General features: G+C 36.0%; 1 protein-coding gene across 1 annotated transcript in view; it reads right to left on the bottom strand.

Annotated features, from left to right (window-relative positions):
• Positions 1-21,983, bottom strand: part of gfra2b (GDNF family receptor alpha 2b) — an 89,709-nt gene that overhangs the window by 45,295 nt on the left and 22,431 nt on the right. Inside the window, exon 3 of the mRNA XM_026942865.3 lies at positions 6,893-6,970. Coding sequence (XP_026798666.3) covers positions 6,893-6,970 — 78 coding nt within the window. The remainder of the gene's footprint in view (positions 1-6,892; positions 6,971-21,983) is intronic.

Below are 21,983 nucleotides of genomic sequence, written 5' to 3'. Positions count from 1 at the left end.
TTTTTCTCTCCTATGCCATTCATGTGAACATTAGAGAACCTCTTCGTCAAAGGATTATATTGAAAATCTATTGTCATTTTTTTTATATACATTTACTGCATTTTACTGCATTATCACCTAAAACCTAGCATCCCGCAGAGTTTTTGCAATTGCTGCTGCCAGCAAGCAGTTCCTGACTGCATAGACTATACATTATATGGCCAAAAGTTTGTGGACACCTGACCATTACACTCATATGTTCCAGATTTAGTCCCCTTTGCTGTTATAATAAGCTCCACTCTTCTGGGAAGGCTTTCCACTAGATTTTGGAGCATGTCTGTGGGGATTTGTGTTCATTCAGCTACAAGAGCATTAGTGAGGTCAGACACTGATGTTGGTGAGGAGGTCTGGGGCGCAGTTGGCATTCCAGTTCATTCCAAAGGTGTTCAGTGGGGTTGAGGTCAGGACTCTGTGCAGGACACTCGAGTTCTTCCACTCCAACCTTAACACACCATGTCTTCATGGAGCTCGCTTTGAAGACAGGGGCTGGAACAGGTTTGGACCTCTTAGTTCCAGTGAAGGGAAATTGTAATGCTATAGCATTCAAAGACATTCTATACAATTGTTTGCTTCCAATTTTGTGGCAACAGTTTGGGGAAGAACCACATATGGGTGTGATGGTCAGGTGTCCACACACTTTTGGCCATATACAGCCTTATATACAGATGAATTCTAATAACAGCTTAAATATAGATTTGTATCAGTTTTTAATAGCATTCTCTTGAATAATAGAAAATGAATAAAAACTGCACTGACGGCATTGACTTGAATTATTAAATATATGAATAAATGACAAGTATTGAATTAAATTCCCTCCATGATATGAGCAGACAGTAACATGTTCTTTAACCTATGCATCACTAAAAACACTTTTTCACACACATATGACCTATAAAGTAAGTGTTTCATGGCCATTTTGGTTTACTGATAAAAATGTTTCTCCGCTATAACTCCCTATATTTCTCTGTGGTGTGTTACAGGTGGTGTGTCATTCTCTGACGGCAGTATTGTCGCTCTCATATCAGGATCCAGATTACCTTTCTTGTAGTGTAAATAATGAGAAATGTGACGTGGCGCATAAGGAATGGAAAAAATAAATGGCTTTTCATGACAGCAGGATTGAGGATGGGCTTTGTTCCATTCCATCAGCACATGTTATTTCCTATATTGGTATTCCTTCTCTCTCTCTCTTTCTCTCTCTCTCTCTCCCTCCCTCTCTCTCTGTATTTCACACAGAAAATCCCAGGTGAAGTCTCGTCACTTGATGCTCTCTGCTATGCCACTGTGCAATCAACTTTCAGAGGTGACAGCACAAGGGATAAAAAAAGCCCCCACTGGGACTCTGAATCACACTAGCCTTTCCTCAGTGCTGCAATTATGATTCATATGCACTCATTTTGTTCTCCTCTGGTGGTCTGATTGAATTGAGGTTGTAATAGTGACTAATGCAGACCAATTAAAACAAAGTGAAGTCAGCACTTAGGTCATTGGAGTTAAGTCAGGAAAGATTGACTCATCAAGAAGATGAACTTCATTGTTGAGTGTCCTGGAACTGGTGAACAGGAGAATGGTTAGAATGTAACAATGACAGGATCAGATTGCAGTGCAGGTTCTGAAGCTTGTGGCCAGAAGAGTGTGCAAAGACACAAGACACTGATGGCCTTTGGGATGAGACTAGCAGGTTATGGACCTGAGGGTAATAATAATATTTTGAAGAGTGTGTCTTCACCATATTATGTGTGCGTAACTGACTATTGGGACGTGCCTATCTAAACCTGAACCGTGCATGGTGTGTGCATTGCTTCTCTGCCACCAGATAAGAGAAAAGGTCATCCTTTTTTCTCAGCCAGATGAAAATTAATGTTCCTGTTTGCTGTTCAATGGAGCATTTCAGTTTGACTTGCAGTAGAAATGCCTGTCTATTCACATACAGTCCTTGCAAAAGTATTCTTATACCCCCTTAAAAGTCATCAGATTCATCTGGATTACAAAGGACAGTTATAAGGACTGTTCCAGCCAGTATTTTTATAGCAAACCAACATGTTCTTAAAGTAAATTTTCAAAGCCACAATTCATTATTTGTCAGCAGATCTTAAAAAAAAAAGATGCTGCTTGCATAAGTATTCGATCCCTTCAGACTAGTACTTGGTGTAACCACCTTTTTGTTGCAATAACAAATTTAAGTCTGTTGGGGGTAAGTTCCTACCAGCTTTGCACACTATTTGGGAGTAATTTTTGCCTATTCTTCCTGGCAGATTTGCTCCAGGTTATTCAGGTTGGCTGGATGTTGTTTATTGGCTGCAATTTTCAAACAGTGCCACAGATTCTCAGTAGGACTCAGATCTGGACTTTGACTTGCCCACTTTTTTAAGCACTCAAGCTTTAGTTTGTTTCAGCAGACTGAAGCAGGTTCTCATAATAATATCTCCTAGTATTTTGCTCCATCCATTCTCCCTTCAAATCTGACAAGAAGCCCAGTTTCTGAGAATGAAAAGCATCCCTAGGCCATCATGCTGCCACCACCATATTTCACTTTAGGGATGGTGTTAATTGGTGTGGCCTGCGTTAGGTTTGCGCCACATATAGTGCTTTGAATCTTGTCTCAAACAAATTCTCGATCTTGGTCTCATCACACCAAAAAAAACCTACATCTTTACTGGGCCACTCTCATGGTTTCATATGGCTCTTCTTGAGCAATAGTTTCTTTCTAGACACTATTTCTTACAGTCCTCAATAATGCACAGCTACTGAAATGGTTCTCTGGTGCACCTTCACTCCAGTCTCAGCCACTGTAATCTGTAACTCCTTCAGAGTGACTGCTGGCCTCACTGTGGCTTCCCTCTCCTGTCTCTGTCTAGTTTGTTCACTGATTTTTGAGGGATGGCCTTGTCTAGGTAGCGCTTGGGTGGTGTGAGGCAGATTCCACTTCTTCTCTATTGAGCAACAACAGTACTTACTTGGATGTCCAACGTCTTAGAAATAACTTTACACCTTATTCCTAAGTTATGAACTTCTATTACTTTATCTTTAACTTCTCTAGCACGCTCCTCAGCCTTCATTTCCACTTCTTTCCTTCAGACTGACAGTCTCTTCAGTGACTGTGCAATTGAGGTGGTTTTTGTTCAACTGTTTTAATATTTCACAGGTGAAAGGCCAGTTATAAGTCAACTGTGTCCTCATTAAGACAATATCTTTTATCGGAAGCTTCCGAAACCTTTTTTTTTTTAAATATTTGCTGACTTGCAATAATTAATTTTGACTTGCAATAAAAATAACTGACAAGAAGAATATAAGTAATTGTAATTTGTTATTCAGACAAATCTGATCAGCAAGTACCTTTTGTTGAATAGAGGATACATGCCTGATGGATACTGAACTGATACTTCCACTCTGGTTACTTTATTTAGAGCATCTATTCTGACTTCACATCCGAAACGTAATAATTCCTGTCACGAATTACTGTTAGATTTGCATCATTTAAGTTTCTATAACCTTTTAAACACCTGAATTTATCTTTGCACAGCAGTGTGTTCTCTTCAAGTGGCATGTTTTATGCCACCTTCAGCCTTTTATACTAACACAAAAGATTAAACTTCATGCATTTTTCTTGATATTTTCGATTACTGGAAAAAAACTCACTTTTTTATAAGACAGAATCTTTATGGTTTTTTTTTTTTTAAAGTCTATGAACATTACTGTGGAATAAACAAGAAGACAGAATTTCACTCCTACTGCTGTTAATTCAGGTTGACCTCATGAACATTTTAGTTAATTGTCCAGATTTTTCACACTTCAGAAGCACTAAAATGTACAGTGACAAATCTTGGTTAGTGACTCATGTAATGTGACCTATTTAGGGCTGCATTCTACAATTACATTTTCAAGATTTCATGTACACACAACATGAGCCAAAAAAAAAAAAAAAAAATCATACTCAAGCAATGGCCTGTCTGGCTTCGCCACGTTGTAGAGAAAGTCTGTTCTGTACTGTCAGACATTTACAGTTTGAATTTATGAAATGTCTGCGGAGCAAATCCCATTTATCAACTTCGCAGTTCCAGAAAGCTGTCATGATTCTTGCACAGTTTTGGATGCAACTGCAGAGCTTTATTAACATCCGTAAGCAAATGAACCAAAAAGGGCAAATCCAATATTGAAGTCAGGCTGGAAAAAGGTCAGCCGATCGGCAACTGAGACAAACATGGAGATAATCAGGCAAGGAGTAATAAAACAAACAGTTAAGAATTTTAAAAACCTCTCATGTAGCCTTCAAACCTACCTAGTGATCTGTTTTACATACCAGTATTCTGGATTTTCTAGATTAGTAAATATTTTACGGGGAAGGTCATAGTTTTCGATTTGAGACACGGCTCATGACAACAATCATGACAACAGTGGAATGTTTTAAGCGAAACAAAGAAACTTTAACATTGCTGTGCCTGAAATCACTAAACATTTTACAGTTCAACTGTTGAAAACCAACCAAACAGGGATGTTTTGGCTCGGCTGTGCCATCTAGTGAATATCGCTTATATTCCCCCAGATGTACACAAAGTATTCAGGTGAGTGTATTCAGGTGAGTTCTGCATATGCATGTAAACTCAAGTATAAACTGTGCTTGTGACCAGTCATGTGGTGCATCTGTAGTACATTATCTGGCTATGGATTCTGGGAAATGGGGTTTGTTGTGGAAGTGATGGTGTGAAATTCTGGGAGCCAAAAGAGACGTGACAAAAGCAAGCTTGAGTATAATGACTGAGCTTCTATTTTGCAAATTTATGAGAAAGCAAAGCCAGAACAAAAGCCTTTGTTAGAATTGAGCAAATTGATGCACATGTTTGTGACGTATGTCCAGGGTTGCCAGATCTGCATTAAAGTAAAGCAGCATAACAGACAATTAACACTAAAAGAGCATTAGTTTTCCTGAATAGCTATTTCACCAAGCTGTGAATTTTTTTTTTGTCGTAAGTGAGAGAGTGAATAACAACATTTCAGAAGGAGCTCTCTCCTTGCAGCAGTGTGTATAAACCTCTGAGCAAACAAGCAAAGCACTGATTTACACCTTGAGGAAAAAATAGCATGAATAACTGGCTGTTGCTAATTGTGCAAGTTTAGTTCATCGAATGGTATATGTATTTAGACACACTGTAAATTTCTCCACTTTTCCCCCCACAGACTTCCCACTTTTTTGTACTAGCCTACCTCAAATGCATATTTATGACATTGAGAAGCATGTTGCGTGTTTCAGTATGCACAGTGCTTAAATCGATTATATGCCAGTTTACACAAGATTATGATGCAGAATGCACGCACAAACAGCTTACTACATTGGTGTGTTTGAGAGTGCTGTTTGTTTGCTCATTTCAATTTTTCTGCACTGTTTCATAGCTGAAGAGTCAATCAGAGCTCAACATGCTCAGCTGGCAGTGACGGGAACAGGCAAGGGCCACCTAGATCATCTCACACTTGTGAATTTGTTAATATTTGTTACTACTCAATTCATGAAGGTAAATGTTAAGGTTGCGAACACAATTACTGTGGAGTTACTGTTAGTATCCTGTAGTGGATTATTTTCCAATAACCGCACGTCCTGAAGTGTTTTTTTGTTCCTCTTACACCACGGCAATTTTTCTATTTCAGTGGTTATGTTTTCTATTACGTAAAGAACAACATGTCATATTTTTTTTTTCTACTCATTTATAGTTACATTAAATGTTGTGGAACATCCAAAAACTAGTAAATGATCATGTTACTGAGAAAACAGAAAGCGCAAAAAGTATCTTCTGTCATGAAGACTTTCCCATGGCGGAAAACTTACTGTTCCAAAGCACTGACACTGGAGACTCCTTCCTTAAATGTTAAATAAATGACTCACAAAAAACTTCAACATTGTATGATGTTCTTTGTTAGATAACAAATAATCTGTTTATCGGTTTATTATGCTTAGATTATTTGGAGCTTCCTATGAGTTATAGTTGTTGCTATAAAAAAATTAATCAACATTTTCTGAAAACTTTCATTTTCTTATGACTCAATTTGTACGAAATTAAGCAAAATTTGAATTTCGAATTCAGGCAGATTTCTCATGACGTCAGGTTTTGCAGTGGCAGCTGATGGCTGACATTCGACCTCTCAAAATAACATCTCAAAATCCCGTCACCCATCAGCTATCCAGATTTACATTTACACTAGGTTTATCAGTTTCACTGTATTATTAGTTAGTAGCATTAGTTTTACTGTAATCAGTCTTGAACTTTAAAGGGGTAAATCAGTGTAAACGATTCTGTCACTTGGATGGATTCGTGTGACCGTATTCCGACTTGATGATGAGTTAACAATATTTCCAAGAGAAAGATAACACTTCAATGAGCTCACTGTTAAAAAGTGATGATATATAATGCAGTTTTAATGAAAACTTCCATCTTAAACCAAGAAAATGATGAGTATTTAAATATATAAGGCATTAGGTTTGTTTTTGTGGATCATTTCTGCCTTCAAGCTCAAGATTAGATCTGCTAATGAGTCATCAAGTTTTACAAATAAGCAAATGCTAAAAATATTGTAATCCAATGCCATTTATTACACAGCCAAATATAAAGCTGCTAAATCTTAAAGCCTTTATTACTGTTTTAATAAGAGCAAATAAGTCTCTGCTTAACAAAAAGTTTAAAAAAAGATGCCTGCTCAATCATGCGCGCACACACACACACAAACACAGCTTAAGGCTTTATTTGACACAAATATAAATGCGATACTGAAAAGCTGCTCTCCAGGACACTAACCTTACAGGGAAACACACGGCATGAGGATATTCAGAATGAACCCATTTTTAATTAAAAATAATCTCTCGTACCTGAAATAATTGAAGCGAGTCGGAATTCATCAGAGAAATGCATTGGCTCATAGGGGGACGTCTCGTAAAGTTCTTCTCCTGTAAACACAAACAATCAAATTTTAATTTCCAGAACAGTCTACTAGAGGGTCGCTGCAAAAACAATGATAACAACTAGACATGTGCTAAGTAAGAAATAAACCCCCGCAGGATGTGCTGTTATAGGAAACTAATCAGTGACGGGGTGGTGTGATGTGGCCTGAAGTGGATTATTTTCCAATAACAGCATGTCCCGAATTGTTTTATTTCTCTTTATGCAATAGCATTTTTTTCTATTTCAGTGATTTTCTATTAAAGAATGACAAGTCATACTTTTTTTAATCCATTTACAGTTATGTTAAATGTTGTGGAACATCCAAGAACAAGTAAGTGATCATGTTACAGAAAAACCGGTAAGCACAAAGTCCTCTGTTCTGAAGACTTTCCCATGGCGGAAAACTTACTGTTCCAAAGTACTGACACTGGAGACTCCTTCCTTAAATGTTAAATAAACGACTCACAAAAAACTGTAAAACACTGTATGACGTTCTTTGTTAGATAACAGATAATCTGTTTATTGGATTATTATGCTTAGATTATTTGGAGCTTCCTACGAGTTAGCTGTTACTATATAAATGATAATGTATTAGCATGAGCGCATTAATATAAACCTGTGATTTGCTTTAGTGCAGGAACTACTTTCAGACTTGTTGCTATAAAAAATGAATCAACATTTTCTGAAAAATCAACAATAATTCAACTGCTCTTGCATATATTAATTAGTTGTACAATATTCCACAACATTCAACATCATCTTTTACTTGGAGATTTAATGTTAGATCAAGTAAATATATAATATATATAATAGATACAGCCTTAACATATATGAGATTATTTGACACAACTAGTAAATAATCTGGCAGTTGATGGACCACAATGACAGATCATTTTACACCAGATGTAGTGTTGCTTACAATATTCTAATTAATTTAAAAAACAAACAAACAAACAAACAAACAAAACAATAATTCATGCTATATTGTACAGTTCAGGCCCAAAATCCAAACAATGTACTATGCTGTACTTCAAAGTCTAGCCACTCTGGAGCAGCAGTAGCCATAATAGTTGGTTAAAATTGCTAACTTTTTGAAAGCTTGACTTGCCACTAAACACAGGAGTGATATCTCATGGACTAAGTAAGGAATAACACACAACAGACCGCGTTGTTATATGAAAATAATGCATGCTGAGGGGAGTGATGGTACACTCCAAAGTGCATTATTCCCAAGTGCATTATATTATCTGTTGTGTGTTATTCTGCTTATGCCACAGTGATTTGTCAATGATTACAATGTTTAATTTATTACTGAACAAATCATTACGCATTTTAGCAGATTTATAGTTAGATTTAATGCTATGGAACATATTACATATTACATATGTTATAGCTGTGACAAACAGTCATTCTTTTGCCAGACTCTCTCTCTCTTTCTTTACCGAAAAACCTAAACTTCGCTAAGCACCTGACTGTTACAAAACCCTTACAACTGAGACTCCTTCCATAAATGTAAAATAAATGTCTCCTAACAAAACACGTCACCACATCCACGATTATATGTTTAATTTTTTTAAACAACACATTTTTTTTTTAATCTGTTTTTTATTATTAGTCTTAGATTATGTGGAGCATCTGTCGTACAAGTCCCTGTGTGTGAGCTGTTGCTATAGAAACAATAACCTATTAGAACTATCGCAGTGATATTAACCGATCACTCATGTTACAGCTTGAACTACTTTCCGAGTCGGGCTGTTATAAAAAAAATAAAAAAATAAAATATAATGCATACTTTCTGACCAATCAGATTCAAGCAATCAACTGCGCTGTGGTATGACAAACTTTATTTGATTTTATAAAATGGTACATGTACACTTTATATGTTTACTCTGCAATTCACATAAACAAAATACTACACATTCTTACATGATGCTTGTGGGTCAATGGCCAGTGCTAATCGAAAAGCACTGCACATGTAACTCACAGATACATATTAATGCTAACACCACAGAGAAAAAAAAACAACAACAACTGATTGTGCTGTTTCAAGAACCTTTTCGAAGCCAACCAACACTTAACAACCCAAGAAATTACCTACAATTCCCATTCCCATAGTTAAATTTAGCCAGCTAATGTATGCAGACAGTGAGCAGCGCATTTGAATGTAGCTACAGAGCAAAACACAACCTGGGAGGTGGCATATGTAATTAGCCAGCATCAGTTAGTTAGCTAGCTGTTAGTCAGCTAACTCTGTACAAGATGTAATCCTTTTTTAAAACACTTAAAGTGAAATTTCTGCCCAAATAGAACAGCTGTCACTGTTAAAATACAATATACTGACAATAGCATTCACCATGATGAAATATTAGGGATTTATCCTGACATCAGCCTTTATCCGAGTGCTCGCTGCTACCTGAGCGTTAGGGCTTAAAACACTGAGGGTTAGTGGGAGAAAGTCACAAATTAGTCCCTCTGTGCTGAACTTTCTCACCTTTATCTTCCAGGCATACTACAGAGATGTATGACCCAAGAAGCTTCTAGAACAATACCATAATTACACTGTGTAAAAATAAAACAAGGAGTTTAAAAGGTTATTGTATTGCTTACTAAGCAACACTTACTAAAGCTACAAGAGCAGAGCTTAAAATGTGATCGTGTGACATCACCACGTTTTTCTTTTTAGTTCTACACCTCGACATAATGCTTAGCATAAAATACTGGTTTTAATTAAACAATATCCTGGCTTAGCGACATTACTTCAGCTAGTCAGCTACGTAAAACAGCAAATGTTAGCCAGCTACCTATTTAGCTTAGCTAACATTAACATTATGTCTATAGCATTAGCTATCTGATATTACTAGACAATGTTAGGTAAATTATGCTATTTTCTAATTAAAGTCTGTAGCTAGGTTATCTAGCTAACATTTTATTGTGTATAAACCCCATACTGCTTGGCTTGGGCGTGTGCTCTTGTAGGAAAAATAGCTACGCCAGGGTGGTGTGATGCAGCCAGATGGAGAACAGAGTTTCTGTTACAATAACAAAGTGGATTATTTTCCTATAACAGAACAACCCAAAGTGTGTTTTTCCACTTATACCACTTATACCAGTAATCTGCCAATGACTATAATGTTTAATTTATTAACAAATCACACATCATGCTTTTTAACCATTTATAGTTATGGAATGTCTGTGAGACAAGTTAGTTCCTGTTATCATTTGTGTTATAGCAGCTATAAACAGTCTTTCTCTCACCAGCCTCTCGTTCTTTCTCTCTCTTAATAATACAAAAAGTTAATAAGACAAAACGCAGTTGTCATGTTACCGAGGAACCCAAAAAGCACAATAGCCTTTGTCCTGACTGTTGCACTGGAGACTCCTTCCATAAATATTACATAAACATACCTTTTTTCTTAGTTAAATAAAAATAAAATAAAATTAGTAATTAAAATTAATTTAGAATTAGGCTTAGGTTACGTGGAGCGTCTGAGTCCCAGCAAAAGTCCCAGTAAATGACCGGTTACTATAGAAACGATAACAACGATAAAACAAGTGCATTAATACAAAAATTACTTTAAAAATCATGTTATAGCCAGAACTCCTGTCAGAGCTGCTGCTATGAAAATTGAAATTTAATCAAAAGCTTCTGATTTGAGAATTCAAAAATGCTGTGGTATAATGAAGATGAAAGAATGGAGCACATCCAGTATTTTATGTTAAGCAATACCTTGAGTGAGCAGGGGCAAAATAAGGATGTCTGCGTGGCACCAGAAGCAAACAATTTTAAAAAAGGTGTCACTCTGTACGTCAACAAGAATGGTGCATGATAGTGATAGTGCGAGTTACAAAACAACTTCTACAGATTTATGCAATAAAAAGCTACTGAACAGCACAATAACGATCGAGCAATTTCGGCCAATTTGACACTAGACGCAGTAACCATTCCATTTGACTACTGCTGTGTTTGCAATATGCCAATTAAATTAATATACGAAGAAAATGGCAATACTAACGCTATGTTATAGAGTACAGACCCGTAGTCCAAACAGCACGTTGGCTAAATTTCTGGAACAAACTGGAACAACTGATTAAAATGATAAACTTTCTGACCGGTCATTGGGCACAGGAGCAATATATCACTGGGCTAAACAATGTAAACGTGCATGCTGTATTTACTACCCTATACAAGAATAAACATAAATAAATACTACACGACGCTTGTGACTCGTGACAGGTATGAAGCCAAAATCAGTTTATCACACTCCAAATGGGAAGAATGATGTCTCTCACTTAAAGAACTGAAAAGCAATAACACGCTAAATACAACAGGGATTTCATGCAGCAAGTCAGGGGTTAAAGCGCAGGATCACTTTTGTGTGAAAAGGAATAAACGGGTTGGTTTAAGGTTCAGGTTGCAAATGAATTCCTTTTAAAAACAGGTTAATTTTAAGCACATTTCAATCATGTATCGCCCTCACTCTCTGCCGCCTCCACTCAAAGCTCCCCTGTTCAAATTATAGCATTTTAATTATCATATATAACAAGCAATTATCTCTCACATCTTTTTCAAATCAAGTTCTAATTAGCTTGTATATTTATACTCTCTTTTTGCTTTAAAAAATCTCACCATTTCCTTGTACAAAGCTCAACTGATGTTTAAGATACTGCACCATTTTGCTTGTCCTGGTTTGTCAGCTTTGATTTGTGTACTTTTTGCATTTTGCCCTTCCTGAATTCATGTAGGCTGTTTCTGACTCTGCCCCTCTCGTCCCTACTGATCCGGCACCTTCATTACAACATGGTTGAAGAAATAGCAGTGTGTTTTTGTTTTTTTTTTTGTGAGAGAACATTACGTGAGATGAGCGGCATCATCAATATATTGTTTGTGAATCACAATGTTAACAGCATTTGTGATACAGATTGATATTGGAAGCTGTGATCATTGTGACCACTTTGTTAATATGCAATACACCAAGAAGCCTTTTCAAGTTTGTTATCATGCGTTATTTATTTCCAGATGCACCACAAGAGAAGGGGATGAGTCACATGATAGCATTTGCATGCTCCATTAAATGCTTAACATTAGTTAACATTAAACAGAAAAGCGTTTGCCATTCGATTCCTGATGATGCCACAGTGATCATTGGCCTGGAGCCAAGGGAGCAAAATTAGCCATGCTTTCTGGGTGGGAGGGGCATACTCCCTCTCTCACCTGTCAGTCGTAGTGACACTGGCCAATCGTGGGCATCTGTGAGCTTCATGTATGTGGAAGAGGGTAGACAGCGCTTTCCTCCAAGTGTGTTACTCTGCCCTGTAATGCAGCATGAGCAGCCGTTCAAAACTTGTATTTGGCTTAGAGGAAGCATGTATTAAATCAAACTCTCCCTGGTGGATATCTGTTATGGAGAACTGGCCAGTGGGTGGGAAAAACATTGAGAAAAATAAATGCTAAGCTTTAGTTATTTATCGTCTGCACATTTTAAGACCTTCTTCTCTCTTTACTTCTGGTAAGTAAGTAAGAGAAATTGTAAATCATTAGAGCTTATGATCCTATGGCTATTCTCAAAGCAAATTTCTCATAAAGAATATTAGGAGGGATGGGATTCTGCCAAATAATTTAATCACTTTGTGTTTTGTCTTGTTGGGAAAATTCCTTTTTTTGGCCAAAAGTCACTAAAATCATTCTATGACAATGACAGTGAGTTTAATTGTTGGATTGTTTTTGCTGTTGTTTTACACAGTGCCATTTACTTTTCTTCATGTTCTAGTTTTTTAGTATTATTTGTTCCAAATGTTTCATCTGTTTGGGAAGTTTAATGATAACTACTTGCAGTATATTAGATGGTGAAGTAAGATTTCTTTGAAAAATATAATTGACAGGCAAAAAACAAGTAATAATGTTTTTTTGGGTTTGGCTGTTTTTTTTTTTTCTGGCAACACTGCTAAACTAAAAGCTAAATTAGCCTCTCTTAGGCACTGTGATTTACAAAACTAGTTAAAATAATAAAGCTTAGGTCATTTGGGTTCAAAGATCAGATGAACTGGTTTGAACCAACCAAAGAGCTGATATTATAATCATCTGTTCTTGGGTGCATGCTGGAAAATAATAAAGGATGGGGTGGAGTGATGAAGCGGAGTTACTGTTACCACCTCAAGGTTGATTTTTTTCCTATAACAGCACATACAGAAATGTTTTATTCCTCTTACACCACAGCAATTTATCATTACCATTTTTAAAATAGGAGTTCCCTCACCAGCCTCTCTTTCTTTCTCTCTCTTGAAGTTATTACTTTTTATCCATTTATAAAGTATGTAAGCAGAAACTCCTCTGTCATGAAGACTTTCCCGTGGTAGAATAATAATAATAATAATAATAATAATAATAACAATAAACTTTATTTTATATAGCACCTTTAAAAAGGCCTCTCAAGGCGCTTTACTTAAGAGTATATAACAATAACAATAATAGTAATAACAATAATTTAATAACAAAACAAAACAAAGTAATCAAATAAAAGATATCCTAAAAAAAATAAGTTTTAGAGAAGATTTAAATGTACTAAGAGATTGGGCTTCTCTAAGATCAGATGGAAGGGAGTTCCACAGTTTTGGAGCGAAAGATGAGAAGAAAACTGACTGTTACAAAGCACTGACACTGGAGACTCCTTCCATAAATGTATTAGAAATCGAATGTATTAGAATGAGAGCATTAATATATACCTGCGATTTGTCTTGCAGTTGGAATTACTGTCAGAATTGCTGTTATAGACAATTAATCAACACCTTCTGACGAATCAAACTCGAGATCTCATCAGTGCTGTGGTATAACCTGCAGTTAAGTCATTGCAATTCTGTTACTGTAATTGCATCATTCATGTACTATCTTGCTATTATTGGCCTTTATCTTAGTTCTCTTGGCATTCAAGCTGACAGGTGACGATTAAAGGAAAAACCAACACAGAGTGTGTTAGTAAGGTGTTGGGCCACCACAAACCACCAGAACAGCTTCAATAGCACAGATTCTATACGTCTCTGGAAGCATAATAGCACAATGAACACAAAGATATTCCCTCGCTTGGTGTTTTGATGATGGGGATAGAGTGCTGTCTAAGACTCCAAAATCTCTCATAGCTGTTCAGTTGTTTTGTTTTGAGATCATCACAGATGATTTATGTCTGGGATCATCAAATTGTGGCCCCGCAGGTCAGTAGAAAGTTTCTGTCGAATCTGTAGAAGCACTGAACACTTTTCAATCATCAAGACTATGTGTAACTACACATAAGCAATACTCTCTCAAATGTTAGCTGAAGTGTGTATGTGTGTGTGTGTGTGTGAGTGACTGAGCAGGCATCTTTTTTTAAACTTTTTGTTAAGCAGAGACTTATTTGCTCTTATTAAAACATTAATAAAGGCTTTACGGTTTAGCAGCTTTATATTTGGTCGTGCAATAAATGGCATTGGATTATAATATTTTTAGCATTTGCTTATTTGTAAAACTTGATGACTCATTAGCAGATCTAATTCTGAGCTTGAAGGGAAAAATGATCCACAAAAACAAACTTAATGCCTTATATATTTAAATACTCATTATTTTCTTGGTTTAAGATGGAAGTTTTCATTAAAACTGCATTATATATCATCACTTTTTAACAGTGAGCTCATTGAGGTGTTATATTTCTTATTTATTTAGTTGGAAATAAGTTATGAATAGGTGACATAATAGCTTCAAAAAAAGACTGTTGTTGGCTATTCGACTAAAAAACATGAGTGCTGTTAGGCCGAGTTTCAGAAAAACTGAGGAGTGAGAAGGTAAGTGAGGAAGAATTGGTACTAAAAAGCGGAGGCACATCTCTGGATCAGCACTTCAGGTTTAAATTAGAGCACCTCAGTCACAAGATTAGTGTAAAACATGTCAAGTTGCAGTGCCTTTTTACATAAATTGTACTTGTATGAGTGCCTACTTTTTAATCTTCCTTGAATAAAAAAGACAGAGATGCAATTTTATCATTCGTTACATTTTTTTTTTTGCTACATTTTTCTGTGGCTGAATCTCAAATAGCGATGTTCAAGGCCAATAGTATCAACATAATAACACAATATGATTATATGATTAACAAATTGTTTACTGTATTACAATAGGGCTAAAAAAATGTGCTGAAGACGTTATGAAGCTCGTGGTTAATGATCGGTCTGTGTTCTTCGGAGTAAAATGAATTCCATTTTACTGGAATTCACTTTACTCCAAATAACATAATTGGTTATTTTCCTAGAACAGCATAGCCCAAGTGTTTTATTCCTTACCTAATCCTGTGGATTTCCCATAATGCTACACTGCGAGCATCCTTCCTAGTAAGAGGTTTCTGTATAACATTTATGATCACTCTGAATGAATCGGCTCTTTTACAGGATCATCCTGGATCAATGGCTTTATCTGCATCCTGCTTCCTGCCTCCAAACGTGCCCTAATCTGTAAACAGTGCGCTCGTCCTTTAGGGCGAATCGGTACCCATGAAGAAAGAAAAGTGGTGACAACATGACGGATAAATTGAGAGATAGTTTAATGTGCCCTCTATAATACTTTCTGTAGATGTGTGTGAGAGATGTGCAGTAACCTGTTTTGATGCAAATTTTGAATTATGACAAGAACATCTGAGCAGAGATACCCAGACATTCTAAAAATAAAGCTGTTCAGGTATAATAGTCATGGTTTGTATAAAGAGAAGATGTGATAAAGGGAAATGACAACGAATAACAGAGTAAATGACAACATCGTGTGTTTTTCATTCTCTCCATGACAGTGTGTTCGGGTTGGAGCTTTACTGATGGTGCCGTCTAGTCATTTCTCTTCAGAATATTGAACAGAACAGGGTCAGATAGAAATACATACATTTGAATTTCACATTTGCAAAATGTATCTAAAGGTACGTTTGAGGCCAAAAGTTTTGAAACACCTCGGCTAAAGACATTCAAACTAAAATTTTCACAGCTCCACACATTTGACCTTACCTCTGTTAAGCCAACCAGGGCATCTCCTTTTTTCCATAAGAGTTCATTTTTAAATTATAGCTTATTATATCAGATTTTCAGTGGGTCAAAAGTTTACATACACTTTGTTTAGTATTTGGTGGCATTGCTTTTTAATTGCTTAACTCTTGGGGTAGCCTTCCACAAGCTTCTCTCAATAGTTTGCTGGAATTCCTGCTCATTCCTTCAGACAGAACTGGTGAAACTCAGTCAGGTTTGTCGGATTCCTTTTTCAGTTCAGTCCACAAATTTTTGATGGGATCCAGCTCAGGGCTTTGTGATGGCCACTCCAATACATTCACTTTGTTGTCTTGAAGCCATTTTGTTACAGCTTCGGAGGTATGCTTAGGATCATTGTCCTGCTGGAAGACCCAGTTACAACCAAGTTTTAACTTTCTAGCTGATGTCATGAGGATGTTGCGTCAGTATTTCTAGATAATCCTCCTTCCTCATGATCTATTTTCTGAAGTGCACCAGTCCCTTTTCCAGCAAAACCACCAGAACATGATGCTGCCACCCCCACGCTTCACAGTTAAGATGGTGTTCTTTGCATTAAATGCCTAACAAGAGCTAATCTGACAGGACTTCTCCTCTTTGCATGCAATTTTAAAAATACTTTTGAGAGCTGGATGCCTACTTAGTAATGTTTGAAGTGTCCTTGTAGTGTTTTATTCATGACTTACTTACACTACAGAAAGTGTTTATATAAGTGTGTGTTATTTTCTTATACCTGCAAGAAGTGTTATTTCAATATATCAGGACACACCGGTCAAAAACATCATCCCATCCCTAACCACGCTGGAATGTAACCATGACAACGATTATAAATAACTAGTTATAATAACTAGTTCTCATATTTACACACCGCTATGCTGCTTAATGACAATACGCAGGTACACACCCACACCCACCCACCTACACACACACACACACAAAGCATCTCAAGCAGCAGAGTGTGTAAAACGATTTTGACATCGCCCTTGGCAGTGACTTTGTCCGTTATTCTATTAAGAGCAGTGTGCCGTCTCAGGACATTTAAGAGTTCAGCAGATGGAGAGACCTTGGATGATGCCAAAATTAGATTCAGCACAGGGACACACTATCTTAAACGCCCCTATCTGTCATATCCACCTATTGTGTACACACATTTTACTGTGGCATTCAATGAGCGCTAATAATCATTTATATGATATTGTGATATTTATGTCGTTCGGTGTCGTTACTGCGTTTCATTCAGGACAAGGCTGCCTAGCTAGTCTGCTATAACAGCGTTTCAATCCTGGTGTTTGGCGTTTTCAATCTTCTAAGTCACCCACTGCTTTCTTGTTCAAGCTTGTTAATCAGCTGATGAGCTGAAGCAGATTTTTGGAGCAGGGAAAACCTCAGAATGTGCGCGACCGGGACTGAGAAACACTAACCTATAAGAATGTCAGATTTTTAAAGCCAGCTTGATATCAGATTGATTTAAAGACCATTTGTAAGAATTGAATTTTTTTTAGCATACGACAGCATGAATTGAATTCTTGATTTTGACTGGTGAAAACGTGTAACAGCAGCTCTGACAGTAGTTCCAGCTGCAAGACAAATCACATTATCAAATCATATTAATGCACTCGTTCTAATACCTTACCTTTCTAACATAGGGACAAAAAAAAAAAAAAAAAAAAAACGTGTGATTGTTGATATGGTGAAATTTTTCTGTTTATTTTTAGCATTTTTGGAAGGAGTCTCCAGTGTTAGCGCTTTGTAGACAGCTAAAGTTGTAACTTTACGCTTTTTGACATAGGAAAGGTTTTTGTTGTCTTATTAACTTAAAAAAGAGAGGCTGGTGAGGGAATGACTGTTTATAGCTACTATAGCCTAAATGATAAAAGGAACTAACTTGTTTTACAGACTTGCTTTTACAGTGTAATATTTTAACAAATAAAAAAGATTGTTAGCCTTGACAAATTGCTGTGGTATAAGAAGAATAATTATTGAGACTACTATGCTGTGCTTTTATTGGAAAAATAATCACTTAATGGAGGTAACAGGGACTGGAAACGGTGTCCAACTACAATACCCAGGACACAATGCAGCCTACAGACATGGCTGCCACGGACTACAACACCCAACAACCACAGAGACTGTGACGTTCATGTTCACCAGCTTACTGATCACACACACCTGAACTCAATCACTAATCACAGCCACACAGTATATATGGACTCTTACGCCAACCATTGTTTACCTGCATCTGCGTTTGCATCTGCTGCCTGACACTCTGCTTCCCATCGGGCTTTTTATTATCCCTTCGTTGATTATTTTCCTATAAACACATGTCCTGTCATATTTTATACCTTATATAATCAATGATGTTCTTTTTGTGTGATGAAAATATGTTCATTCTAAGCACTCTGTAGCTTCGATTTAGTAAACAGCTCTTTCAGTATAAATACAAAAATACAATAAATAAAAAAATAAAGACAGGCAGCATTTCTGGGACAACACCACTGCAATACTGCCAATAAATTACAGCCATCGCTCACATCGTTTGCAGTTAAGGCCTTATGAATAGATGTAATGTGCTGACAGATGAGCTGTTTGATTTATAGCCTCTCATTTGCTACAGCTGACATCTTTCTGAGAGAAATATGGAGGGATGGTAGGTATATATAAGATAAATGAGGTCCTAATATATAAATATAAATCATGATATTATAATTATCTAACCTTTGATCATGGTTTATGATATGATAACATTTTTTGGAAAGATGAATGAGTCCACAAATCCATCATTTCATTGAGTCATTTCAGCTTCATGACTGAGCACATTCAATGAACATCCATTTCTGCAGAAAAGACTTGCCATAAATATGGAATAAAACATGACGGTGTGGTGTGGGTGTTTGGTTAATCATATTAGTAAAGGCCTAATCTTTTTTTTTTTTTTTTTTTTTTTTGAAGAGTCCAAACTCTGTCTCAACATCAAGTATGCAACGGAGGAAAGCTGCATTTCTCTCGATTTACATTATTTAAGCCTGTTCCATGATAATCCTGTAAATGTGGCAGTGATTTTTTTTTTTTAATAAGATTGCCAGAGAAACACTTTCATAGCTTTAATCACCCAAAATCCTTCACATGATATGCAAATTCTAAAAAATATTTTTAAAAATGATCAAATTCTATATATCAAAATACGTCAAAATATCCTCCTGGTAGATCTTAAACATTTCGATGTAGCCTAGGCTTCTGTACTGAGGAGATTTTTTTTTAAATAAACCAGTTCTAAAAAGGACTTTCCTACCTCTCGACATTGAAACACACTTCATGAGGGCAATACAGTCTTGGGGTAAGAGGGACAGTTCTCCTTCTTCACTCCTACTTACCGCTAGATTCAGTTATTTCATCCATTTCTGCAGAGCAGTCTTCCCATAAATATGGACTAAAACATGATGATGTGGTGTGATCCATTAGTTGATTGTTTCCTACAGCAGCACATCCAGAAGCCTTTTATTTCTCTTATACCACAAAATACCAATTTGCAGATGCTAACCATTTATAATTTCTTAAAGAATGACACATTAAACATTTCATCCATTTATAGTTACATGTAATGTTTATGAATCAAGTTCGTTCCTGTTATGGTTTACGTTATAGCAGCTACAATCAGTCTTCTCACAACAGCCTCTCTTTTTTATCTCTCTTGGAGTTAATAAGAAAAAAGAAAAAAAGACCATCCGCTTGTCATGAACACTGCGCAGGAAAACTTACAGCTTTACCTCTGACAGTTACAAAGTAGACACAAGAGATTCCTTCCATAAATGCTAAATAAACATCTCTTCACAGAAAACTTCAACATGTACTACATACAATGTATTAAAACGATTGCATTAACTCCTTCATGCAGTCAATTTAAGGCTCTTTTTTATAATTTAGTAAAATCTAATACGTAAACCACCTCCACTTCACTTGAGCATTACTGTAAATTAACATAAATGGCTGTAGCTCTCTAGACTATTTGCCGTTCTCAACCTTTATTAACTTTCTATATAAATTTTTAAAAGAATTTACAAAAAAATTAAAGTAAAAAACGTTTTTGTGCCAGACTCTACTGATCAACATAGATTTTTGAAAACTAGTGTTCTTTTTTTAAGTACTGTTTTTTTAAACTAGTTTTCTTTTAAAGTAGTGATTTTTTTTAACTAGTGTTATTTATTAATTTTTTAAACTAGATTTTTTTTTTTTACCTCCTTGTGTCACGCTACAATCCTAAACTGTGTCCATTTTTTTATGTTCAGAAATGATCTTTTCTATCAAATAAAAATTTTCTGTCTATCTATATTTTAAATTGTCGTCAACGGTATGTATCTTAGACTGGAATGTAAAAAATTTTGGACATTCAAAGATTTATTTATTTTTTATTATTTCAGGTATACTGTTTTAGCCTTTTTACTCATGGACAATCCATTTACTTTTTAGTATAAATAATATTTAGACAGAATCATGTGATTTTTAGGCAGGAAAAGGAAAATATAAAAGAATATGGATATGCATCTAAATAATTTGTGTGAAAGTGTTACTTTAAACCTGTGATTTGTCTCTTAGGTGACACTACTATCAGAACTGCTGTTATAGAAAATTAATCAAAACCTTCTGCTGTGGCATATTATATATTATTTACTGCATTAATTATAACATCTTACTAAACCTCAGTATTATTACACTATTAATAATGTAAAAATAATTAACTTGCATCAACTGATTTTTAAAATATTATCTAAATACACTTGCATTAACTACGATCAACTAGCTAGCTGTATCTTCAGCTCCTTTTCCTCTTGTCTAATGATTTTTTTGAAGCACCAAATAAAGCAAATTGTTATTCAGTGTATGAAAAAATCACCTTGGTCTACTTGTATTGCACAATGCTACTGGCTATTTCCTCATCATGTTACAGCACTGTACTTTCACAGTCTTAAATATGTGCCTCCTGCTCTAATGGGACACATACACCAGTCCTACAGAGACTCCGAGCCCTCGCTTAAGTGCCCTATTATTCTTCTATGCTGTCTTTGTGCTCCCATTTTAATTACCTCTGACAATAAAATCATCATTTCTAATTAACCGCATCTTCACAAAACCCTCTCCTCATCTTCTTCTTGTAGGTCAGAAGCCCTTGGAGGCATGTCACGTTAATACTATACTCCATGTAGTGTGTTCGCTACTTAGTGATGTACACAGTCTTGTCATTTTTGAATGGAAAATATCTAGTTCTATTATCAAATCCCAGAATTCCCTGAGGTTAGTGTCCAAACAAGCTATCCGACAGAATAGCCATTAATACACAGCGCTGTTAGAAGGGGACATATGGAGTATATAGTGAATAGCTTGTGTGGTTTGGGACGAAGCTGCAGTGGATTGATAATGAGATGTTTCAGATGGTGTTTATGTGACCTACTGTATAGAATGACAATGGTGAGAGATTGTCATGGGGTTTGTGGTGGACCAGTGAACAAACCATGCAGTAAACCAAATCCTGTTTTCATAATCAATTATTTAAAATTATAATGAAAAAGCATTTGAAAATCAAAAAACCAATCGAATAGTCTATGATACAGCTGGATCAGTTTACAAGCCTAGATCCAGTTTGAATCAATGAAAACTGTATATATATATATATATATATATATATATATATATATATATATATATATATATATATATGTATATATATATTATATGTCACCAAAATGTGATGCACACGCTAATCACAGCTTGTCATGTTTCCATCAAATGTCTGAATAATTTCTTCTTCAGTAGCTTCCTTCCTGTTTGTCATACAAAGATGATGTTACACATTCTTATTCAGGAACTCGAGCCCCATTTTCTGCCATCTGTACATTCATGTGTCTGTGTGTCCATCCGAAATTCTCGTTAGCGCAATATCTCAAGAGTGGTTGAATGTTTGTAGGCTGTATTTGGAAATATTGTAACCAGGAGAGGAACTGATTA

Source organism: Pangasianodon hypophthalmus, chromosome 17, assembly GCF_027358585.1.
Source record: "Pangasianodon hypophthalmus isolate fPanHyp1 chromosome 17, fPanHyp1.pri, whole genome shotgun sequence".
NCBI classification, from domain to species: domain Eukaryota; kingdom Metazoa; phylum Chordata; class Actinopteri; order Siluriformes; family Pangasiidae; genus Pangasianodon; species Pangasianodon hypophthalmus.
Note: the sequence above shows the minus strand (reverse complement) of the source record. Positions and strands in the feature narration are given on the sequence as shown.